Source organism: Musca autumnalis, unplaced genomic scaffold, assembly GCF_047663935.1.
Source record: "Musca autumnalis isolate F117 unplaced genomic scaffold, ASM4766393v1 scaffold_5, whole genome shotgun sequence".
NCBI lineage: Eukaryota > Metazoa > Arthropoda > Insecta > Diptera > Muscidae > Musca > Musca autumnalis.
In genome coordinates, this window is record NW_027412088.1 from 184,627,474 (window position 1) to 184,654,301 (window position 26,828).

Sequence of the window (26,828 nt, forward strand, 5' to 3'; positions counted from 1 at the left end):
TTTACCCAATTTTGGATTTGTTTCCTCAAAGATTTCATTAAAACTGTTTTGATCCCAGACAAGGACATGACCGTTGCGTTGACGATTTTCCGTTTGTTGTTGGTGTTGGCGTGTCAAAGTCATTTTGTTAATTTATGTTTTTTTTTGGTTAATTCTTAATATAATTAATAAATTGTAACACTTATAATTAATAAATAAATAATTTAAGAGAATTTTTTGTAGTTGGTTGGTTTTTTGGTATAACTTTTGGTTGCGAAAGGAACGTTTAGAAGAAGTTGATCAACTTGGTTGATTTTGAAGATTTTTTCTTAAATCTTGGGTTTTTATACGGATTTTTATTACTGTCGATTTTGAAAAAGTATTTTGTCAACACTTTTTACGCACACGTTTAAACCATTTCATGTTCTACCGCGAATTTGTTAAAATTTGCCTCATTTCCGGATGTGGTTTTTTAGTTTATAATTGTGAAAAGGTTTAATCTGATTCAAATAATTGCGTTTCCTCTTTTAGTTTCGCGTAGCGCAGTGAATCACGTATTCACAGTTCACTTATCCGTTGTAAAGTTCTCAGCTAACTAAATTCTTCGTTGTGTTGATAGCAGTATAGTGCGGCACAAGAATTTCGAAAATGCTGTGCTATGTGCTTTTTTCTTCAGAGCTTCAAAATTTGCGGTGACGTTAATTCTGGCTCGTGGGTAGGTAATTTCTCTTTTTTTATTATTTACGAAAGGTGTCTTTTGTAAACTGAGTTGAGCGGAAATGCTTTGTAAATAATTTGCTCACTCAGCAGAATTTGTTCTCTTTTTAAACGAAAAAAACAAAACGATTGCAATTTTTTTTGTATTTTTATGTTACACGGCTAGTCTGTCGTTGGATCTGTCGCGTATTTAAATTTCTATCTACTTGGCGCGCCTTCTGATATTCAACTGACACACGGCTAAGTGTAACGGCAAACTTTTATCTTTTCGAACGGAATTTTCTTGCATTACGCTATGTTGGCTGGCTAGCAGTTCAGTTAACACGTGAATGTATGGGCGCGTGAGTGTGTGTGAGTCGTATATAACACGAGGGAGAAGAGAACATTTCTCTTGTAGATCAAGGGTGATTTTGTTGTTATTATTTGGGGTTGCAAAAAAGCTCTGCTGCCATTGTAGTAGTGCTAATGGAGGGTTAGAGGTAAGTAGGGAACCGCGCAAGAGCTATTGTTTTACTGATATTTTACAAAAACAATGCTAAGGTCGGTTTATTATATCCCCTTCAAATCCCGCCAGCTAAATGCTAAGCATAAATATCAAAAATCATCAGGCACGATTCCACGATTAATGACGCACAGAAGTATTACTTGACAAAAAACGTATTCTTAGATGGGATCTAATCGGATACTTCTTAGCAGGTATTAGAACAAGGTGATCGTTATAAGGCACTAATATTCGAACAAAGTGCCAAATAGATTTAGAAATGATGAAAAATGAAAGCTATTAGAAGAGCGGGAGGTAGATCCAAAAGGCATTTAATGACAAAAAAAAACTACTAAAGTCATGAAAGTTTTCTGGCGGAGCTGCAACATCTTTATTATAGAAGAACAGAAAGATCTTCTAATAAATAAGCTGAAAGAATTTTTATTACTGGAACTACAGGTCCTCCCAATAGATAATAAAATATTTACCAAGAGAGAGCTGAAAGCTAGAAAGTTTTTTAAAACGTCTTGTAGAAGAACTGAAAGTCCTACTAATAAAGTCCTTAAAGGTTTCTTCTAAATTAAAATAAATAGCTTCTTGAATGAATCATGGAGATCCTAATATTACAACACTCCTACTTAACACACACATTTCAAACCCAAAAAAATTATCTGAGTCTCACTTTTTTTCCTCCTATACTAAATAAAAAAGTTGTAAGTCGGCTAGAGAAGCTTGGAACAGTTTAAGTGAAACAGTGCATCGACCCAAAAGGGTCTGTGAGGAAGGTATGTTTACATAAGCAGCTGCTCAGTATGTTAATGAATGAAGACAATGGAATCTAAGAATACCTGTACGATCGGTCACTAGAGATGCTAATATTTCAACACTCTTACTCAACACACTTTCCAAAACAAAAAACCACATTGAGTATCACTTCTTTCTACCTATACTACATAAAGAGGTGTAAGTCGGCTAGAGAAGCTTGGAACAGTTTGATTGAAACAGTGCATCTGTGCAACAGTGCAAGCCTCAGTGTGGAAGATGTCGTAATACAGGCAACTGCTCAGTATGAAAATCAATGAAGGCAATGTAAATGTAATCAAAGAATATCTGTAGGATGACCCACTGAAGATCCAAATATTACCGCACTCCTACTCAACACCCATTTCAAAACCAAAATATCATATTGAGTGCCTTTTTTACTAGTCTTACATGAAGAGCTGCAAGTCAGCCAGAGAAGTTGGAACGGTTTGAGTGAAACAGTAAATGGACCCAGTTGCTCTGTATGAGAATACAAATACAGGCACGAATTCACGTGGTTTGATCCTCGCATGATTAGTTTCACTCCCACTCAACACACTTTTTATATCCAAAAAGTACTGAGTAGCATTTCTGTCCATCTATCTTACATAGAAAGTTGTAAGTCGGCTTGAGAAGAATGGAACAGTTTGAGTGAATTTCATAGACGAGAATGCTATTATCATTATTCGATCGGTACGAATTGACGTAGGCAGGTATTGATTTTACTGAAGACTTTCTAATCATAATGATCCTCGTCGCCACTTTGCCAGAGTCATTCAAGAACTTTGTTTACCAGTTTATCTAAGTTTTTGAGTTTGAGTGAACTGCATGGCCTCATGATGTCTTCTAAAGGCAAAGCAGACCTCTTGAGGTCTTTCATATAGGTCTTCTATATACAATAGAACACCTCTTGAGGCATTATAAAGACAATATAATAATCTTGAGTTCTTCTTTAGACAACAGAAGACCTCTTGAAGTCTACTATGGACAACAGAAGACAGAGACAAGAACCACAGAACACCTCTTAAGGTCTTCCATATACAACAGAATACATCTTGAGGTCTCCTATGTTCAGTAGAAGACCTCTTGAGGTCTTCTATAGGCAACAGAAGGTCGTTTGAGGTTGTCCATAGACAACAGAAGACCTCTTGAGGTCTTCTATAGACAACAGAAGACCTTCTGAGGTTTTTTTATAGACAACAGAAGACCTTCTGAGGTTTTTTATAGACAACAGAAGGCCTTTTGAGGTTGTCTTTAGACAACAGAAAACCTCTTGAGGCCTCCTATGTTCAGTAGAAGACCTCCTGATGTCTTCTATAGACAACAGAAGACCTCTTGAGGTCTTCTATAGACAACAAAAAATCTCGTGAGGTCTCCTATGGTCAGCAGAAAACCTCTTGAGGTCTTCTATAGACAACAAATGACCTTCTGAGGTTATTTATAGACAACAGAAGACCTCTTGAGGTTTTCTATATGCAACAGAAGGCCTTTTGAGGTTGTCTATAGACAACAGAAGACCTCTTGAGGTCTTCTATAGACAACAAAAAATCTCGTGAGGTCTCCTATGGTCAGCAGAAAACCTCTTGAGGTCTTCTATAGACAACAAATGACCTTCTGAGGTTATTTATAGACAACAGAAGACCTCTTGAGGTTTTCTATATGCAACAGAAGGCCTTTTGAGGTTGTCTATAGACAACAGAAGACCTCTTGAGGTCTTCTATTGTCAGCAGAAAACCTCTTGAGGTCTTCTATAGGCAACAGAAGACCTCTTGAGGTCTTCTATAGGCAACAGACGACCTCTAGAGGTCTTATTTGGACAACAGAAGACCTTCTGAGGTCTTTTATACACAGCGGAAGACCTCTTGAGGTCTTCTATTGTCAGCAGAAAACCTCTTGAGGTCTTCTACAGGCAACAGAAGACCTCTTGAGGTCTTCTATAGGCAACAGAAGACCTCTAGAGGTCTTATTTGGGCAACAGAAGACCTTCTGAGGTCTTTTATACACAGCAGAAGACCTCTTGAGGTTGTGTATTGACAACAGAAAACCTCTTGAGGTCTTCTATAGACAACAGAAAACCTCTTGGTGTCTTCCATAGAGTGACATAGATGACCAAAAAGTCTTCTCGTAGAAGATCATAGAAGACCAACGTTTTTCTCATAAAAAGATGTGATCTTCCCATAGAAGATCATGCATCTTCCCATAGATAATCAATAATTTTCCACATTAGATCAGTGATTTTTGTATGGAAGATCAACGATCTTTCCATTGAAGATCAACGATCTTCCCATAGAAGATCAACGATATTCCAATAAGATCAATGATATTCTCATAGAAGATCAACGATGATCTTGCCATAGAAGATCAACGATCTTCCCGTAGAAGATCAACCACCTTCCAATAGAAGATCAACGATCTTCCCCTGGAACAATAAATATCTTCCTATAGAAGATCAGCGATCTTTCTATAGAAGATCAACGATCTTCCAGTAGAAAATCTACGATTTTCCCAATCTTCCCAAGGAAGATCAATGACCTTCTCCAAGAAGATCAACGATCTTTCCGTAGTCGATCAACGATATTCTCAAAGAAGATCAACGATATTTCCATAGTAGATCAACGATATATACTCATAGAAGAACAACTTTCTTCCCATAGAAGATCAACGATTTTCCAATAGAAGGTCAACGATCTTCCCATAGAAGATCAATGATCTTCTCATAGAAGATCAACAATCTTCCTATAGAAGATCAACGATCTATCCACAGAAGGTCCACAATCTTCCAATAGATGATCAATTATCAACAGTATTCTTCTCACAAAAATTAACGATCTTCTCATAGGAGATCAACGATCTTCCCTTAAAAAACAACGATATTTTCTTAGAAAATCAGAATATTAAGGATCTTCCCATTGAAGGTTAGATATTTTCCCATTGAGGATCAGTGATCTTCCTATAGCATATCAATGATAATAAAACATTAATGATCTTCCCATAAGAATATCAAATATCAGTGATCTTTTCGTAGAAGATCGGAGATCATTCCGTAGAATATTGAAGATCTTTGCGTAGAAGATCGGAGATCTTTCCATAGAAGGCAAGTTATATTCCCATAGAAGATTAACTGTCTTCCCATAGAAGATCAACGATCTTCGCATTGAAGGTCAGCGAACTTTTCAAAAAAGATCGGCGTTCTTTCTATAGAAGATCGGTAATTTTCCTATGGAAGATTGGTGATTTTCCTTTAGAAAACTGGCGAATGATCGAAAAACCGATTATAGCATTTCACTGCATATCCCTATATTCCCTTGGAAGATCTTCGATCTTCCTATAAAAGATCTTTCCGTTGAAGATCAATGACCTTCCCGAAGAAGATCAATTATACCCAAGAAGATCAGCTATTTTCCTATAGAAGATGGGCGTTCTTTCAATGAAAAGATAAAGATAAAGAATATCGTTGATCTTCATCTAGAAGTGGTTTCGGTGAATTCAACTAATCTTTGACCCAATTTTAATGTTGCCCTTTTTTACCAAACTAAAAGAAAAATCAATCATCAGTGATGTTCCCATAGAAGATCAGTGATCTTCCCATAGAAGATCAGCAATCTTTTTATAGGAGAACGGTGATCTACCCGTAGAAAAATCAGTGATCGTCCCATAGAATAGTAGTAATCTTTGCTTAGGAGATAAGTTCAGAAGATGACCGATCTTCTAATAAAATATCAGTATTCTATTCCGTGATCATTCCATAGGAGATCAGCTACCTTTCCATAAAAGATCAGAGATCTTCTAAGAGAATAGTAGAGATATACCTATAGAAGATCGCTGATCTTTGAATGGAAGAAATTACAACATCCCATAGGAGATCAGTGATCTTCCCATACGGAGTCAGTGGTCTGCTAAGAGAATAGATTGGTGATCTTTCTATTGAAGATCGATGATTTTTCCATAGATACTTGGAGATATTCCTATAGAATATCGATGATCCAATAGAAGATTGGGTGATTTTCCTATAGAATATCAGCAATTTTTCTATAGAAGATGGTCGTTCTCCCTATGAAAGATCAGTGATCTTTCTATATAAGATCACTAACGTTCCTAAAGAATTCGGGGATCTTCCTTTAGAAGTGATTTCGGTAATTTCTGCTATTCTTTGACCCAATTTTAAATTACGTTTTAAATTTCAAATTGTTCCCCTTTAACCAAAAGAAAAGAAAAATCAATCATCTCCCCACTCTACGATTTTCTCGCCTCTACCAACAGAAAAAAATTGCCGGCAAGCGGTCACGAGATCAATATTTTAGTGTGTTTTTCTTTCTTTCAATAAGTGAATGAGGTATTTGCATGATTTTGCGTAGATGATGATTTAGTTGATCTATTTAGTTTAGCTAACATTTTGTTTTTATTTATTTTTAGTGAACTTTAAAGACGAAAGTCCATTAACACAAGTTTATTGGTCTGTTTTCAGCGTCGGTTGGGCTTTCATTATGAAAAAAGAATGAAAAAAAGAAAAGCACTAAATAAAATAAAAACAACAAAAAATAATGTATTTGGTAATTGGTTGTAGTTGATGTATTGGTTTTGTTGTTGTTGTGTTTTTATTTATTATTGCTCTTCAATTGGCACAAAAATGTGGCTAAAATGAAAAATTTTTTAATGACCGACTAGTCTGTTTTTGGTTTAGAAAACAAAAGCAAAATAAAATTTGAAAATAATGCTGATGATGTGATTAAAAAACAAAAACAAAAAAAAATGATTTTATAGCGAATTAAATTTATGGAATTTTATATACACAATAATAAATGCTATAATTTAATAATAAAAATGAATTTAATAATAATAATAGTTTTTATATAAACCAAATGCAGAGAAGGTTTTCTTTAGCAAATAGAAACTTTTTATAATTTTTCCAAAGAGATTAATGGATGGATGTCACAATTAAATGATACAGATTAGCTTCTTGCATTACCATTTTTCCATAACTTCCGATATTCAGAAATATGAAATGTTCCTAGTTTCGCTTTAGCCTATGGAAATTTACTTCAAAAGGGTCCAACATTTTTTTATAAACTAAAAATTTCCTACAAATTCTAAAGAATTTCATCACCTTAACCACCCGCAAGTAATGCCAAATATTTACATTGTCAATAATCGTGTTAGGTCAAGTATACGGCTGCCGTATAATTGTATGAGTACAACCCTCTTGTTCATGTTTTTCATTCATGTTTAGCCTGCCAATCCATACCTTGTGATCGATAGCGTAAATGTCATATGGGGCTGCTGTTCTCGTTTATTGATCATTCGAAATAAAATTGAAATTCATTTCATTCATTGATCTTTGGCAATTAAATCATGTCAATATTTTTGGATCAATGACTCATCGATGGTACAGGAAATTCTTTTAATTGCTTTGTCTATCCTAGAATAGTTCAAGGCTAATGACTATATATAGTTATATAATCGAAGCAAATGTAATTGGCTGTAATTTTAATTAATTGCAATTTGTACTCTTAAGAACGCTGCTTTCCTCTCTTAACACTTTTTTTCGTTTACTCGGCAAATTTTCTTAATTTGGCATTCAGTTGTCACAAAAGTGTCGATATAAAACATGCATTCCATCAATATATAACAAATTACTTTTTGAAATTAAAAATAAAAATCGATTTCCAACGAGAAATTAATTAAAAATAATTTCACATTAAGCAGAAATTTTTTATTTCGAATTTTTATTAGTGTTACTTTTTATTTAGAAACTGCAGAAGATTTTCACATAGAAGGTCAGTGATATTTCCACCGAAGACCAGTGGTCTTTCCGTAGAAAATCAGTGATCTCTCAATAGATGATCATCCCTTAGAAGATCGGTGATATTCCTATTGAAGATCAGTGATTTTCCCAAAGAAGATCACTGATTTTCCCAAAGAAGATCAGTGACCTTTCCAAAGAAGAGCGGTGATCTTCAAATAGAAGTTTTTCCCCATAGAAGATTAGTTATCTTCCTGGGGAAGATCAGTTAGATCAAGAAGAAAATAAGTGATTTTCCAACAGTTATCTTCACATAAAAGATTAGTGAACTTTTCACATAAGATCAGTTAATTTCACATAGAAGATCATTGATTTTCCCATGGAGGATCGGTTAACTTCCTATAAAATTGATTATGTTTCTATAAAAGGCCAATTATTTTCTATGGACTGTCAGCGATCATTCCATAGAAAATCATTGATCTTACCACAGAAGATCGGTTATCTTTCTTTACAACATCAGGGATTTTTCGATTAAAGGTCAGTGATTTTCCAAAGAAGATCAGTGGTATTTCCAAAGAAGAGCTGTGATCTTCTCATTGAAGATCAGTGATCTTCCCATCGAATATGAGGGATCTTTCGATTGAAGGTCAATGATCTTCCCTTGAATATCAGTGATTTTCCCGTAAAAGATCAGTGATCTTCCCAAAGAAGATCAGTGGTCTTCCCATAGAAAACTACGGATCTTCTGATAGAAGATCAGTCAGTTATCTTCCCGCGGAGATCAAGAAGAAAATAAGTGATCTTCCAACAGAAGATCAGAGAGATCTTCACGTATAAGATCAGTGAACTTTCCATAAAAGATCAGTTACTTTCACATAGAAAATTATTAATTTTCCCATAGAAAATCAGTGATCTTCCCATCGAATATCTCTTGTATTCCCAGAGAAGATCAGTGATCTCCCCATAGAAGAACAGTGACATTTACATAGAAGGGCATTGGATCAGTTATCTTCCTTTGGGAGATCACTTGACTCTCTATAAAAGGTCAATGATGAACTATGGACTATCAATGATCCTTCCATAGAAGATTGTCACAAAACATCGGTTATCTTCCTTTAGAATATCAGTAATTTTCCCGTAGAAGGTCAGTGATTTTCCCAAAGAAAATCAATGATTTTCCCATAGAATAGTATTGATCTTCACATAGAAGGTTAGATCAACGATATTCCGGTAAAAGATAAATAATCTTCTCATAGAATATCAACGATCTTCTTATAGAATATCAATGAACTTCACGTCGATGATCCGTAATCTGTCCATAGAAGATCTAAGAAGACCAACAATCTTTCATAGAAAAGTTATGTTCACATAGAAGAGAAGCGATCTTCCCAATACAAATCTAGGATGTCCTAATAGTAGAAGATCTGTGAACTTCCTTTGGAGAATAAGTGGTCTTCCAATAGAAAATTAGTTATCTTCCCATAGAAGTATCAGTGATTTTTCCATAAAAGAGTGATCTTTCCATAGAAGATCAGTGATCTTCCCATAGAATGATAAGTGAAGATCAGTAATCTTCCCATAGAAAATCAGTGATCTTACCTAAGAAGACAAGTGATGATCCCATAGAAGATCGCTGCTTTTCCCATAGAAGATCAGTGACCTTCCCATAGGAAATCGGTTATCTTTCCATAGAAGATAAGTGATGATCCTCCCATAGAATATCAGTGATCTTCCCATAGAAGATCGCTGATTTTCCCATAGAAGATCAGTGACCTTCCCATAGGAAATCGGTGATCTTTCCATAGATGATAAGTGATCTTTCCATAAAAGATCAGTGATCTTCCCATAGAAAATCAGTGATCTACCTTTAGAAGACAACTGATGATCCCAAAGAAGATCGCTGCTTTTCCCATAGAAGATCAGTGACCTTCCCATAGGAAATCGGTGATTATTCCATAGATGATAAGTGATATTTCCATAGAAGATCAGTAATCTTCCCATAGAAAACCAGTGATCTTCCCATAGAAGATCGGAGATCTTTCCATAGAAGATCGGAGATCTTTCCATAGAAGATCGGAGATCTTTCCATAGAAGATCGGAGATCTTTCCATAGAAGATCAGTGACCTTCCCATAGGAAATCGGTGATCTTTCCATAGATGATAAGTGATCTTCCCATAGAAGATCAGTGATCTTCCCATAGAAAAACAGTGATCTTCCGATAGAAGATCTCTGATTTTCGCGTAGAAGATCAGTGACCTTCCCATAGGAAATCGGTGATCTTTCCATAGATGATAAGTGATCTTTCCATAGAAGATCAGTAATCTTCCCATAGAAAACCAGTGATCTTCCCATAGAAGATCGGAGATCTTTCCATAGAAGATCGGAGATCTTTCCATAGAATATCGGAGATCTTTCCATAGAAGATCGGAGATCTTTCCATAGAATATCGGAGATCTTTCCATAGAAGATAAGTGATCTTTCCATACAAGATCAGTGATCTTTCCATAGAAGATCAGTGACCTTCCCATAGGAAATCCCTGATCTTTCCATAGATGATAAGTGATCTTCCCATAGAAGATCGGAGATCTTTCCATAGAAGATCGGAGATCTTTCCATAGAAGATCATAGATCTTTCCATAGAAGATCGGAGATCTTTCCATAGAAGATCAGTGATCTTCCATAGAAGATCGGTGATCTTTCCATAGAAGATAAGTGATCTTTCCATAGAAGATAAGTGATCTTCCCATAGAAAATCAGTGATCTTCCCTTAGAAGGCAAGTGATCTTCCCATAGAAGATCTCTGATTTTCGCGTAGAAGATCTGTGACCTTCCCATAGGAAATCGGTGATCTTTCCATAGATGATAAGTGATCTTTCCATAGAAGATCAGTAATCTTCCCATAGAAAACCAGTGATCTTCCCATAGAAGATCGGAGATCTTTCCATAGAAGATCTCTGATTTTCCCGTAGAAGATCAGTGACCTTCCCATAGGAAATCGCTGATCTTTCCATAGATGATAAGTGATCTTCCCATAGAAGATCGGAGATCTTTCCATAGAAGATCGGAGATCTTTCCATAGAAGATCGGAGATCTTTCCATAGAAGATCAGTGATCTTCCATAGAAGATCGGTGATCTTTCCATAGAAGATAAGTGATCTTTCCATAGAAGATAAGTGATCTTTCCATAGTAGATCAGTGATCTTCCGATAGAAGATCAGTCATCTTCCGATAAAAGATCAGTGACCTTCCCATAGAAAATCAGTGATCTTCCGATAGAAGAGAAGATCAGAAAGTTCATCAGTGATATATTTTCTTATAAGAAAAACATCAGTGATGATTTCTTTCCAAGGAAACTTTACCTGTCATGACTTTTTTATCGGAAAGTGGATAAGTAATGATTTCCCTCAAAGGAAAGTTCACTTGTCATGACTTTTCTTATAGAAAAAATTATCAGTGATAAGTTTTCTAATATCAATGATCATCGGTGATGATTTATCTCAAAGGAAAGTTCACCTGTCATGACTTTTCTTATAGGAAAAATTATTAGTTATGTCCTTTCTTATGGTAAAGTCCATCAGTGATGTCCTTTCTTATGGTGAAGTCCATCAGTGATGACGTTTCTAATAGAAAAGTTCATCAGTGAAGATTCCTTCCAAAGGAAAGTTCACCTGTCAGGACTTTTCTTATAGGAAAGTTCCTCAGTGGTGATTTCTCTTAAAAGAAAGTTTACCTTTCATGACTTTTCTTATAAGAAAATTCACATTTCATTAGTTTCTTATAGGAAAGTTCACATGTCATGACGTTTCTTTTAGGAAAATTCATCAGCGATGGCTTTCCTTTTTTGATTGTGGGTAGCTGTTGCTCAAAATTTTAACGCCACCCTAATACATCACGCAATAAAAAGAAACTAAACGGAAATAATTTCATTCAGTTTGTGTATGTTTCAAATTTTACCGGCATCATAAAATGACATTGACCATAGAAAAATGTTATGCTGTTATAAGATTTATACACAATTTTTTCCTTCTTTCATTGCACTTGTCTCTTGGATGGTTTGTGGTACATGTATTTAAAAATAAATAATGACTTGTCAAGTAAATTTTTAATGATAAATCAAAAACATAAATTGAACATACAGTGGGTTTGAAAAGTAAAAATATCTGCAGGTTTTTATTGAATCTTGATTTTTAGTTAATCTTTACAGCGTCCGTCTTCAATAATCTGAAGACAAATTAATGCATGTCGCAATATTGTAATTAGTCGCTTGCGTGTCGTAATGTGTTCTATGAGTACATGGAAAATGATATCGTGATTTCTGAAAAGCAAATTCTACTAAAGGTAAGGAAGGATACAACTGTCTGCTGGAGTCTCTTGAATTTCAGAGAAATTTTTTAACTTCATATATCAGAAAAAAACTCTTCCCCTAAGTGACGAGAAATAGAATTTGGGACGTAGAATCTAACTGCATAGGAACAATGACCAGGATCTCCTCCTCTACACGATGCCAATTCCCAAAACATAAATTAAAAGAAATATTTCAATGACATTCCTTGCAAATTGTCAAAAATTGTCTGTCGCCTGTCTTCACAGTTTTTAAGTTAGAAATTAGTGCATTAAATAATACTGCAATTAGTCGCGACGTTGCGTAATTCAAACGTAACGCAAATCTAATATCTGGGGCTGGATTCTTGTTCTATGAAAATTTGAAATGAAAAATATTTTCATTAATATTTTCTTTTTAAAATGTTTCATTTGACATTTATTCCCTTTATAAAAGTTTTTTCATTTCAGATTTCACACAATAGAAAACCTCACATATCCTTTTCTACTATTACAACTATAGAGAATAACCTTTGGATAAATTTTGAATATCTCAAATATGTATTTCCAAAAATTAATGATCCAACCCTAAACAATAGCAGTAATACCCCTTCTGAAATACCACAACCCTTATCTACATTTCATAATCATCACGCTTCACACTAAACCCTCGTGATTTATGAAAAGCAAATTCTATAACCAATTCAAAATACATTCATTTTCTATGACGGCAGGAAGTTATCTCTCTACAAAAAACAGCAAATCAACATTTCCAATACAAAGTCTAAAAATATCAAACACAAATGTATTTCAACACCTTGCCTATTAAAAAATATGCAAAATCATTCGAAAATAAAATGGGTGATAAAATTGTGCAAATATTAATAATAATTTGTTGTTAGATTGATGGAAAAAAATCACAAATTCACGTTTTATTATTTGTTCGCATTTTTTTTTGCCTTCTTAACATTGTCACGTTAACAAATTCTAAATGTTTGACGGTAGGTGTTCCTTTTCGTGTGACTGTACAAAATTTATTGCAACTGACAAGTTCTAAGTTTAGATGACACATTCAAGTTCTTATTTAATTTTATTAGATGAAATACTTCTACGGACTGACAACGGTGGTGGTGGTGCTGGTGGTGAAATGATGAAGTGTGTGCGGATGGATGGTTCGGCGGGCTGTGAGTATTGTGGGCTCACGTGTATGTCGGCTGATAGTGTAAAACACCAAATAATTATACAAAACAATCATTCTCGAGTGCAAATAAATTCGAAATTGACAAATGTGCAGAGAGAGGTAGAGAATGCGAACAGAAGAGAAGCATATTCGAGTAGAAAAGCAATGAGGGATAGTTTACACTGTCGACACTGTGACGTATGATTGGTGTATGTTATTAATACGTAGAGGTGACTAATTAATTAAAATAACTCATTCGACACCATATTTTTTCAAAGGCCATTAGAAGCGTGGATTATTTAAAGAATATTTTTCAAAGGCCATTAGAAGCGTGGATTATTTAAAGAATATTTTTCAAAGGCCATTAGAAGCGTGGATTATTTAAAGAATATTTTCTCAAAGGCCATTAGAAGCGTGGATTATTTAAAGAATATTTTTCAAAGGCCATTAGAAGCGTGGATTATTTAAAGAATATTTTCTCAAAGGCCATTAGAAGCGTGGATTATTTAAAGAATATTTTTTAAAGGCCATTAGAAGCGTGGATTATTTAAAGAATATTTTTCAAAGGCCATTAGAAGCGTGGATTATTTAAAGAATATTTTTCAAAGGCCATTAGAAGCGTGGATTATTTAAAGAATATTTTTCAAAGGCCATTAGAAGCGTGGATTATTTAAAGAATATTTTTCAAAGGCCATTAGAAGCGTGGATTATTTAAAGAATATTTTTCAAAGGCCATTAGAAGCGTGGATTATTTAAAGAATATTTTTCAAAGGCCATTAGAAGCGTGGATTATTTAAAGAATATTTTCAAAGGCCATTAGAAGCGTGGATTATTTAAAGAATATTTTTCAAAGGCCATTAGAAGCGTGGATTATTTAAAGAATATTTTTCAAAGGCCATTAGAAGCGTGGATTATTTAAAGAATATTTTTCAAAGGCCATTAGAAGCGTGGATTATTTAAAGAATATTTTTCAAAGGCCATTAGAAGCGTGGATTATTTAAAGAATATTTTTCAAAGGCCATTAGAAGCGTGGATTATTTAAAGAATATTTTTTCCAGGACCCTTTCTGAAAGAGAGGGTGCTTCCTTTCTTCCCTGTGTTAAAGAAAGGGTGCTTCTTTAGACGCTTTCTGAAAGAAAGGGTTCTGCTATAGTCCCTTTCTGAAAGAAAGGGTGCTTCTATAGTCCCTTTCTGAAAGAAAGGGTGCTTCTATAGTTCCTTTCTGAAAGAGAGGGTGCTTCCTTTCTTCCCTGTGTTAAAGAAAGGGTGCTTCTTTAGACGCTTTCTGAAAGAAAGGGTTCTGCTATAGTCCCTTTCTGAAAGAAAGGGTGCTTCTATAGTCCCTTTCTGAAAGAAAGGGTGCTTCTATAGTCCCTTTCTGAAAGAAAGGGTGCTTCTATAGTCCCTTTCTGAAAGAAAGGGTGCTTCTATAGTCCCTTTCTGAAAGAAAGGGTGCTTCTATAGTCCCTTTCTGAAAGAAAGGGTGCTTCTATAGTCCCTTTCTGAAAGAAAGGGTGCTTCTATAGTCCCTTTCTGAAAGAAAGGGTGCTTCTATAGTCCCTTTCTGAAAGAAAGGGTGCTTCTATAGTCCCTTTCTGAAAGAAAGGGTGCTTCTATAGTCCCTTTCTGAAAGAAAGGGTGCTTCTATAGTCCCTTTCTGAAAGAAAGGGTGCTTCCATAGTCCCTTTCTGAAAGAAAGGGTGCTTCTATAGTCCCTTTCTGAAAGAAAGGGTGCTTCTATAGTCCCTTTCTGAAAGAAAGGGTGCTTCTATAGTCCCTTTCTGAAAGAAAGGGTGCTTCTATAGTCCCTTTCTGAAAGAAAGGGTGCTTCTATAGTCCCTTTCTGAAAGAAAGGGTGCTTCTATAGTCCCTTTCTGAAAGAAAGGGTGCTTCTATAGTCCCTTTCTGAAAGAAAGGGTGCTTCTATAGTCCCTTTCTGAAAGAAAGGGTGCTTCTATAGTCCCTTTCTGAAAGAAAGGGTGCTTCTATAGTCCCTTTCTGAAAGAAAGGGTGCTTCTATAGTCCCTTTCTGAAAGAAAGGGTGCTTCTATAGTCCCTTTCTGAAAGAAAGGGTGCTTCTATAGTCCCTTTCTGAAAGAAAGGGTGCTTCTATAGTCCCTTTCTGAAAGAAAGGGTGCTTCTATAGTCCCTTTCTGAAAGAAAGTTTCCTTTAATTCTTCTATCTTCTGGTACAGTGTAACCTAGCCCTACCCAAACAGCGACACTTGAGTTGCCATAAATCATAGTGCGGCGACATCAGATCAAATAGCTCAACAAACTATAGCTATTAACATTTATTTGATTCGATCATAACTCATGAGGTCTTTCCCCTCTGTCGGCACCACAAATCATACTACATACGAACCTATCGAGAGAGGGCGTTAATTAAATCAAATAGCAATTCATTAATACGATCACGATAGGCGAGTTACTATTTTCTCACTTGCGGACAGACAGACGGAATACTGAGAAATAATTTCACAATGTTGTCAAAGGGGGAGAGATGTTGTTAAGTTGAGTTATCAGCCGTAATGGAAATTGTTGCCGGTTCTGGTGTTTATGGATTCTGTAGCTGACTGTTATCGTCGTTTACCCCACACGTTTTACTTTCCGCCGACTTTATAAATAAACTTAAACTCGTGACAACTATACGTTTGTTATTCGGTCGTTGTAAATATAATTGTCGAGAGCTCACGTTATGATCTTATTTCATTCTATGGAATTTATTGAAATCGACTTTATAAGGTGGAGGATGGATGGCTGGTTGGGTGGATGTTGGAATGTTTTCATTTTCAATTTATTGACAGAATGAAAAGCAGGTTTTTTTATTGAGACCAAATGAAATGCGTTGTAGCTAAAGAAGAATATCGGAAGATTTATGAGACTCTTAACACTTGATTTGATACCCAAATGGAGGTGGTGTGATAAGAGATAGGAGGGATCATCTACATGTCCATGGAAATATTTTGAAAAATTCATAGAAAATCATGAATGATCTCTGAGGAATTTTATAGACAATTAAAAGCTTTAGAAGACTTGTGAGAGACAAAAATGAGAGTTTAAAATGTGTCATAGCCACGAATTCATAAAATCCCCGCTGTCAGAGCAAAGGTTCTCTTTATCATTTTTCTCCCATTATCATTTTCCTTTTCAAGTTTATCTCCATTTTTTAAACTTTTCATAAATCATGACATGAAAAACGTGTGAAATTATGAAATCCGCAGAAAGTGTTCAGTGCACCGAACACGAGTTTACGTCATTATCAAGTACGCCATAACCCACATAAGATAAGTAGACTATGATAAGGCAAGCGGTCCCTCAATGCCAATGACTGGGCAAAGTTATTTCTTTTCTTTGAAAAAACAATTTTTTACAACTTATTTAAAATAAGTGAATAATATAATGACAAATAAGCGTATGTGTTATACAATAAATAATTACTAATCGAAGGCGGAGATGGGTAGGAAGATAAGCAGATACAATATAAAATAAGCGTTTAATCTAGAAGAGTAAACATTACTTATTGAAATTGAAGATACCATCATAGGAAGTGACATTACAAAATAAGTTTTTAATCATCGAAAGCAAAATGGTTGAGGATGGGCGGAGGTATTCTAGAACATGAATTATTGTTTTATAATTATTTTTTATACTCGTATTGAAGAAATTTGTTTGTCACTTTTCCTGGAAGAGATAGAGAGGCCGATTAATTGGAATAAATTATATTATTCCTCTGTTCATATTAAAATTCAACTTGGAGATTTTAATGGAAAACTGAGACTGAGGGAGGACAAAGTTTGTTCCATCTTTAGAAAGTTAAGTTTTTATGCCGACAACAGCTAACATTTCCTTCTGCAAATATCGGCTCATATCAGTATCTGCATCCCGGTTTATAAAATTCAATGGTGGAAAGCTAGTTACGAAACTCCCACAGAGTTATAAAAAATCTCCTTTAATTACCTCAGGAATAAAATGGCAACAATTCGAATGACGAAGAAAATGAGGAAGATGATGCAAATATGAACAGCAAAGGTCATTAGAGCGTGGATTATTTAAAGAATATTTTTTTCAAAGGCCATTAGAAACGTGGATTATTTAAAGAATATTTTTTCCAGGGCCATTAGAGCGTGGATTATTTAAAGAATATTTTTTCCAGGGCCATTAGAGCGTGGATTATTTAAAGAATATTTTTTCCAGGGCCATTAGAGCGTGGATTATTTAAAGAATATTTTTTCCAGGGCCATTAGAGCGTGGATTATTTAAAGAATATTTTTTCCAGGGCCATTAGAGCGTGGATTATTTAAAGAATATTTTTTCCAGGGCCATTAGAGCGTGGATTATTTAAAGAATATTTTTTCCAGGTCCATTAGAGCGTGGATTATTTAAAGAATATTTTTTCCAGGGCCATTAGAGCGTGGATTATTTAAAGAATATTTTTCCAAGGCCATTAGAGCGTGGATTATTTAAAGAATATTTTTTCCAGGGCCATTAGAGCGTGGATTATTTAAAGAATATTTTTTCCAGGGCCATTAGAGCGTGGATTATTTAAAGAATATTTTTTCCAGGGCCTTTAGAGCGTGGATTATTTAAAGAATATTTTTTCCATGGCCATTAGAGCGTGGATTATTTAAAGAATATTTTTTCCAGGGCCATTAGAGCGTGGATTATTTAAAGAATATTTTTTCCAGGGCCATTAGAGCGTGGATTATTTAAAGAATATTTTTTCCAGGGCCATTAGAGCGTGGATTATTTAAAGAATATTTTTTCCAGGGCCATTAGAGCGTGGATTATTTAAAGAATATTTTTTCCAGGGCCATTAGAGCGTGGATTATTTAAAGAATATTTTTTCCAGGGCCATTAGAGCGTGGATTATTTAAAGAATATTTTTTCCAGGGCCATTAGAGCGTGGATTATTTAAAGAATATTTTTTCCAGGGCCATTAGAGCATGGGTTATTTAAAGAATATTTTTTCAAAGGCCATTGGGCGTGGATTATTTAAAGAATATTTTGTCCAAGGCCATTAGAGCGTCATTTATTTAAAGAATATTTTGTCCAAGGCCATTAGAGCGTCATTTATTTAAAGAATATTTTGTCCAAGGCCATTAGAGCGTCATTTATTTAAAGAATATTTTTTCAAATGCCATTAGATCGTGAATTATTTAAAGAATATTTTTTCCAGGGCCATTAGAGCGTGGATTATTTAAAGAATATTTTTTCCAGGGCCATTAGAGCGTGGATTATTTAAAGAATATTTTTTCCAGGGCCATTAGAGCGTGGATTATTTAAAGAATATTTTTTCCAGGGCCATTAGAGCGTGGATTATTTAAAGAATATTTTTCCAGGGCCATTAGAGCGTGGATTATTTAAAGAATATTTTTTCCAGGGCCATTAGAGCGTGGATTATTTAAAGAATATTTTTTCCAGGGCCATTAGAGCGTGGATTATTTAAAGAATATTTTTTCCAGGTCCATTAGAGCGTGGATTATTTAAAGAATATTTTTTCCAGGGCCATTAGAGCGTGGATTATTTAAAGAATATTTTTTCCAGGGCCATTAGAGCGTGGATTATTTAAAGAATATTTTTTCCAGGGCCATTTGAGCGTGGATTATTTAAAGAATATTTTTTCCAGGGCCATTAGGGCGTGGATTATTTAAAGAATATTTTTTCCAGGGCCATTAGAGCGTGGATTATTTAAAGAATATTTTTTCAAGGCCATTGGAGTGTGAATTTTTTAAAGATTATTTTTCCAAATGACATCAGCGGCGTGGATTACTTAAATCTTGGATTATTTAAAGAATACTTTTTCAAATGCCATTAGATAGTGAATTATTTAAAGAATTTTTTTCCAAGGCCATTAGATCGCGGATTATTTAAAAAATATTTTCTCCAAGGCCATTAGAGCATGAATTATTAAAAGAATATTTTTTCCAAGGCCATTGGAGTGTGAATTATTTAAAGAATATTTTTTCAAAGGCCATTAGAAGCGTGGATTATTTAAAAAATATTTTTTCAAAGGCCATTAGCAGCGTGGATTATTTAAAAAAATATTTTTCCAAGGCCATTAGAGCGTGGATTATTTAAAAAATATTTTCTCAAAAGCCATTAGATCGTGAATTATTTAAAGAATATTTTTTCCAAGGCCATTGGAGTGTGAATTATTTAAAGAATATTTTTTCAAAGGCCATTAGAAGCGTGGATTATTTAAAAAATATTTTTTCAAAGGCCATTAGCAGCGTGGATTATTTAAAAAATATTTTTCCAAGGCCATTCGATCGTAAATTATTTAAATAACATTTTTTCAAAGGCCATTAGAGCGTGGATTATTTTTTAAACGGCCATTAGAGCGTGGATTATTTAAATAACATTTTTACAAAGGCCATTGGAGTGTGAATTATTTAAAGAATATTTTTTCAAATGCCATTAGTAGCGTGGATTATTTAAAAAATAATTTTTTAAGGCCATTAGATCGTGAATTTTTTAAAAAATATTTTTTCCAAGGCCATTAGCTCATGATTTATTTAAAAAATATTTTTCAAAGGCTATCAAAGCGTGGATTATTTAAAAAATATTTTTCAAAGGCGATAAAAGCGTGGTTCATTAAAAAAATATTTTTTCAAAGGTCATTAGAGCGTGGATTATTTAAAGCATATTTGTTCATGTACATATGTTTTTTATTTATTACTTTTATTTTATATTATATATTAATTTAAAAAAATATATTTTATTTCTTTAATAAAGTTAAATATTTCCTAGGCTCTTAAAGGGTTAATATATAAAAAGCTTTTATTCGCGATAAGCTTTGACATTGTAATTGATCGGCATACTTTGTTGACTACCGTAACAGTAAAAGTGAAATTTAATACGTTTACTTTGTGGCTACATTTTAAAGCATACTTTTAGGCGCTTGTAATAAAAAGAGCCGTCATGAAGTAGAGTTGAAATTATTGAAAAAATACAAAAGAAATAAATGAAAATTACTTCAAATGTGGAAAAAATGAGAATAAACACTTAAAAGAAACACAAGAAGATGTTGATGGGAAAAAGTTTTTTTTAGAGTATTCCATCACACACAGCAACGTATGCATATGCTACGTTTACATATAACTGGATTTATAAGTCCAGTGGATTTTAATTGTCAAACTCATTGCAAATGTATCAAAGAAATCCCCATAAAGTAGGCTCTACTGCTCTGATGTAAATATTGTGTTAGTTACATCCACTACTCAGAAGTGGCCGCCATGGAGAACATTACGGGGGATATTCTGAACAAAAATTTCCCATGAGTTTGGTTTTTTTCACAGTTTCAACTTAAAGGAGAGCGCATGAAAACTAACGGGAATTTGCGTTCAAAATAACCCACAATTAATTTCTACAAAAAGAAGGTATGTTGCTCTCCACATGTTATTTTTTTATCATTGTTGAAGTGTATATAAAAAATAGATCGCACTGGATCTAAAATATCTTTTTAAAAGCCTGTTTATATTATAGCTTTTTGCAGTGTTAACCTTATTTGTGAGGATTTATTTGATGTGTACGCAATGGCATTAACATTTGAAACCCAGTGGGTTTGTTAAATCAGGTTATATGTAAACCTACTATTACATAGCATTTTCTATAATCTTTTCTAATCTCAAATCTTTTCTATAAGCCTGTAGCAGAACCTGCATAAATCTAATTTTTTTTACTACGTTATCGAAGAAATTAGTAGATTCTTGCAGTACTGGAACAGACCATACATTCATGTTTTCTATGCACAGACATAGGGTCTGTTCCACTAACTGCGAAAATCAATTGTTTTTTTACATTTTTTTTAAAATTTTTTCCTAAATAAATTTGAAAAGTTTCACACACATTGTTTCCCAAGCCAAGTATGATTATCTATTTTTAAAAATCAATTTTGATTTAAAAATAAATGTAATAATAGAATAATATTTCATTATTATTTTTTTCCGCTGTTGACATTGATTTGAATCTTTTGGCGTGTGCAAATCCCCATAAAACCAAATAAAATTACATAAAATATTTTTTTTGCAATGTGTAATTTTGTTAACATTGAAACGACGAATGGATTTAATAAAAGTGCAGTGTCAGTGCCTGTCATTGGGATTGTCTTTTTTGCAACAAGATTTGTACTTGTCTTGTTAAAAAGGGTATAACAAAAAACGAAATTACATGAAATTTATTTATAGCAGGATTATTTAAAGAGCGTGGATTATTTAAAGAATATTTTTTCCAGGGCCATTAGAGCGTGGATTATTTAAAGAATATTTTTTCCAGGGCCTTTAGAGCGTGGATTATTTAAAGAATATTTTTTCCATGGCCATTAGAGCGTGGATTATTTAAAGAATATTTTTTCCAGGGCCATTAGAGCGTGGATTATTTAAAGAATATTTTTTCCAGGGCCATTAGAGCGTGGATTATTTAAAGAATATTTTTTCCAGGGCCATTAGAGCGTGGATTATTTAAAGAATATTTTTTCCAGGGCCATTAGAGCGTGGATTATTTAAAGAATATTTTTTCCAGGGCCATTAGAGCGTGGATTATTTAAAGAATATTTTTTCCAGGGCCATTAGAGCGTGGATTATTTAAAGAATATTTTTTCCAGGGCCATTAGAGCGTGGATTATTTAAAGAATATTTTTTCCAGGGCCATTAGAGCATGGGTTATTTAAAGAATATTTTTTCAAAGGCCATTGGGCGTGGATTATTTAAAGAATATTTTGTCCAAGGCCATTAGAGCGTCATTTATTTAAAGAATATTTTGTCCAAGGCCATTAGAGCGTCATTTATTTAAAGAATATTTTGTCCAAGGCCATTAGAGCGTCATTTATTTAAAGAATATTTTTTCAAATGCCATTAGATCGTGAATTATTTAAAGAATATTTTTTCCAGGGCCATTAGAGCGTGGATTATTTAAAGAATATTTTTTCCAGGGCCATTAGAGCGTGGATTATTTAAAGAATATTTTTTCCAGGGCCATTAGAGCGTGGATTATTTAAAGAATATTTTTTCCAGGGCCATTAGAGCGTGGATTATTTAAAGAATATTTTTCCAGGGCCATTAGAGCGTGGATTATTTAAAGAATATTTTTTCCAGGGCCATTAGAGCGTGGATTATTTAAAGAATATTTTTTCCAGGGCCATTAGAGCGTGGATTATTTAAAGAATATTTTTTCCAGGTCCATTAGAGCGTGGATTATTTAAAGAATATTTTTTCCAGGGCCATTAGAGCGTGGATTATTTAAAGAATATTTTTTCCAGGGCCATTAGAGCGTGGATTATTTAAAGAATATTTTTTCCAGGGCCATTTGAGCGTGGATTATTTAAAGAATATTTTTTCCAGGGCCATTAGGGCGTGGATTATTTAAAGAATATTTTTTCCAGGGCCATTAGAGCGTGGATTTTTTAAAGAGTATTTTTTCAAATGCCATTAGAAGCGTGGATTATTTAAAGAATATTTTTCAAAGGCCATTAGAAGCGTGGATTATTTAAAGAATATTTTTCAAAGGCCATTAGAAGCGTGGATTATTTAAAGAATATTTTTTCCAGGGCCATTAGAGCGTGGATTATTTAAAGAATATTTTTTCCAGGGCCATTAGAGCGTGGATTATTTAAAGAATATTTTTTCCAGGGCCATTAGAGCGTGGATTATTTAAAGAATATTTTTTCCAGGGCCATTAGAGCGTGGATTATTTAAAGAATATTTTTTCCAGGGCCATTAGAGCGTGGATTATTTAAAGAATATTTTTTCCAGGGCCATTAGAGCGTGGATTATTTAAAGAATATTTTTTCCAGGGCCATTAGAGCGTGGATTATTTAAAGAATATTTTTTCCAGGGCCATTAGAGCGTGGATTATTTAAAGAATATTTTTTCCAGGGCCATTAGAGCGTGGATTATTTAAAGAATATTTTTTCCAGGGCCATTAGAGCGTGGATTATTTAAAGAATATTTTTTCCAGGGCCATTAGAGCGTGGATTATTTAAAGAATATTTTTTCCAGGGCCATTAGAGCGTGGATTATTTAAAGAATATTTTTTCCAGGGCCATTAGAGCGTGGATTATTTAAAGAATATTTTTTCCAGGGCCATTAGAGCGTGGATTATTTAAAGAATATTTTTTCCAGGGCCATTAGAGCGTGGATTATTTAAAGAATATTTTTTCCAGGGCCATTAGAGCGTGGATTATTTAAAGAATATTTTTTCCAGGGCCATTAGAGCGTGGATTATTTAAAGAATATTTTTTCCAGGGCCATTAGAGCGTGGATTGTTTAAAAAATATTTTTCCAAGGCCATTAGATCGTGGATTATTTAAAAAATATTTTCTCCAAGGCTATTAGAGCGTGGATTATTTAAAAAATATTTTTTTCAAGGCCATTAGATCGTGGATTTTTTAAAGAGTATTTTTTCAAATGCCATTAGAAGCGTGGATTATTTAAAGAATATTTTTCAAAGGCCATTAGAAGCGTGGATTATTTAAAGAATATTTTTCAAAGGCCATTAGAAGCGTGGATTATTTAAAGAATATTTTTTCCAGGGCCATTAGAGCGTGGATTATTTAAAGAATATTTTTTCCAGGGCCATTAGAGCGTGGATTATTTAAAGAATATTTTTTCCAGGGCCATTAGAGCGTGGATTATTTAAAGAATATTTTTTCCAGGGCCATTAGAGCGTGGATTATTTAAAGAATATTTTTTCCAGGGCCATTAGAGCGTGGATTATTTAAAGAATATTTTTTCCAGGGCCATTAGAGCGTGGATTATTTAAAGAATATTTTTTCCAGGGCCATTAGAGCGTGGATTATTTAAAGAATATTTTTTCCAGGGCCATTAGAGCGTGGATTATTTAAAGAATATTTTATCCAGGGCCATTAGAGCGTGGATTATTTAAAGAATATTTTTTCCAGGGCCATTAGAGCGTGGATTATTTAAAGAATATTTTTTCCAGGGCCATTAGAGCGTGGATTATTTAAAGAATATTTTTTCCAGGGCCATTAGAGCGTGGATTATTTAAAGAATATTTTTTCCAGGGCCATTAGAGCGTGGATTATTTAAAGAATATTTTTTCCAGGGCCATTAGAGCGTGGATTATTTAAAGAATATTTTTTCCAGGGCCATTAGAGCGTGGATTATTTAAAGAATATTTTTTCCAGGGCCATTAGAGCGTGGATTATTTAAAGAATATTTTTTCCAGGGCCATTAGAGCGTGGATTATTTAAAGAATATTTTTTCCAGGGCCATTAGAGCGTGGATTATTTAAAGAATATTTTTTCCAGGGCCATTAGAGCGTGGATTATTTAAAGAATATTTTTTCCAGGGCCATTAGAGCGTGGATTATTTAAAGAATATTTTTTCCAGGGCCATTAGAGCGTGGATTATTTAAAGAATATTTTTTCCAGGGCCATTAGAGCGTGGATTATTTAAAGAATATTTTTTCCAGGGCCATTAGAGCGTGGATTATTTAAAGAATATTTTTTCCAGGGCCATTAGAGCGTGGATTATTTAAAGAATATTTTTTCCAGGGCCATTAGAGCGTGGATTATTTAAAGAATATTTTTTCCAGGGCCATTAGAGCGTGGATTATTTAAAGAATATTTTTTCCAGGGCCATTAGAGCGTGGATTATTTAAAGAATATTTTTTCCAGGGCCATTAGAGCGTGGATTATTTAAAGAATATTTTTTCCAGGGCCATTAGAGCGTGGATTATTTAAAGAATATTTTTTCCAGGGCCATTAGAGCGTGGATTATTTAAAGAATATTTTTTCCAGGGCCATTAGAGCGTGGATTATTTAAAGAATATTTTTTCCAGGGCCATTAGAGCGTGGATTATTTAAAGAATATTTTTTCCAGGGCCATTAGAGCGTGGATTATTTAAAGAATATTTTTTCCAGGGCCATTAGAGCGTGGATTATTTAAAGAATATTTTATCCAGGGCCATTAGAGCGTGGATTATTTAAAGAATATTTTTTCCAGGGCCATTAGAGCGTGGATTATTTAAAGAATATTTTTTCCAGGGCCATTAGAGCGTGGATTATTTAAAGAATATTTTTTCCAGGGCCATTAGAGCGTGGATTATTTAAAGAATATTTTTTCCAGGGCCATTAGAGCGTGGATTATTTAAAGAATATTTTTTCCAGGGCCATTAGAGCGTGGATTATTTAAAGAATATTTTTTCCAGGGCCATTAGAGCGTGGATTATTTAAAGAATATTTTTTCCAGGGCCATTAGAGCGTGGATTATTTAAAGAATATTTTTTCCAGGGCCATTAGAGCGTGGATTATTTAAAGAATATTTTTTCCAGGGCCATTAGAGCGTGGATTATTTAAAGAATATTTTTTCCAGGGCCATTAGAGCGTGGATTATTTAAAGAATATTTTTTCCAGGGCCATTAGAGCGTGGATTATTTAAAGAATATTTTTTCCAGGGCCATTAGAGCGTGGATTATTTAAAGAATATTTTTTCCAGGGCCATTAGAGCGTGGATTATTTAAAGAATATTTTTTCCAGGGCCATTAGAGCGTGGATTATTTAAAGAATATTTTTTCCAGGGCCATTAGAGCGTGGATTATTTAAAGAATATTTTTTCCAGGGCCATTAGAGCGTGGATTATTTAAAGAATATTTTTTCCAGGGCCATTAGAGCGTGGATTATTTAAAGAATATTTTTTCCAGGGCCATTAGAGCGTGGATTATTTAAAGAATATTTTTTCCAGGGCCATTAGAGCGTGGATTATTTAAAGAATATTTTTTCCAGGGCCATTAGAGCGTGGATTATTTAAAGAATATTTTTTCCAGGGCCATTAGAGCGTGGATTATTTAAAGAATATTTTTTCCAGGGCCATTAGAGCGTGGATTATTTAAAGAATATTTTTTCCAGGGCCATTAGAGCGTGGATTATTTAAAGAATATTTTTTCCAGGGCCATTAGAGCGTGGATTATTTAAAGAATATTTTTTCCAGGGCCATTAGAGCGTGGATTATTTAAAGAATATTTTTTCCAGGGCCATTAGAGCGTGGATTATTTAAAGAATATTTTTTCCAGGGCCATTAGAGCGTGGATTATTTAAAGAATATTTTTTCCAGGGCCATTAGAGCGTGGATTATTTAAAGAATATTTTTTCCAGGGCCATTAGAGCGTGGATTATTTAAAGAATATTTTTTCCAGGGCCATTAGAGCGTGGATTATTTAAAGAATATTTTTTCCAGGGCCATTAGAGCGTGGATTATTTAAAGAATATTTTTTCCAGGGCCATTAGAGCGTGGATTATTTAAAGAATATTTTTTCCAGGGCCATTAGAGCGTGGATTATTTAAAGAATATTTTTTCCAGGGCCATTAGAGCGTGGATTATTTAAAGAATATTTTTTCCAGGGCCATTAGAGCGTGGATTATTTAAAGAATATTTTTTCCAGGGCCATTAGAGCGTGGATTATTTAAAGAATATTTTTTCCAGGGCCATTAGAGCGTGGATTATTTAAAGAATATTTTTTCCAGGGCCATTAGAGCGTGGATTATTTAAAGAATATTTTTTCCAGGGCCATTAGAGCGTGGATTATTTAAAGAATATTTTTTCCAGGGCCATTAGAGCGTGGATTATTTAAAGAATATTTTTTCCAGGGC

The 26,828-nt window shown here is 34.0% G+C and overlaps 1 protein-coding gene across 5 annotated transcripts in view; it reads right to left on the reverse strand.

The window, feature by feature from the left end:
- Positions 1-26,828, reverse strand: part of Picot (putative inorganic phosphate cotransporter protein picot) — a 149,823-nt gene that overhangs the window by 25,157 nt on the left and 97,838 nt on the right. The window contains exon 1 of one of the 5 annotated variants that reach the window (XM_073991251.1): positions 6-17,414. The exons of the other annotated variants lie outside the window; for them this stretch is intronic. Within the exon in view, the coding sequence (XP_073847352.1) occupies positions 6-123 (118 nt within the window). The 5' untranslated portion in view covers positions 124-17,414. Of the gene's footprint in view, positions 1-5; positions 17,415-26,828 lie in introns of those variants that run through there. 5 annotated transcript variants of the gene reach the window in all.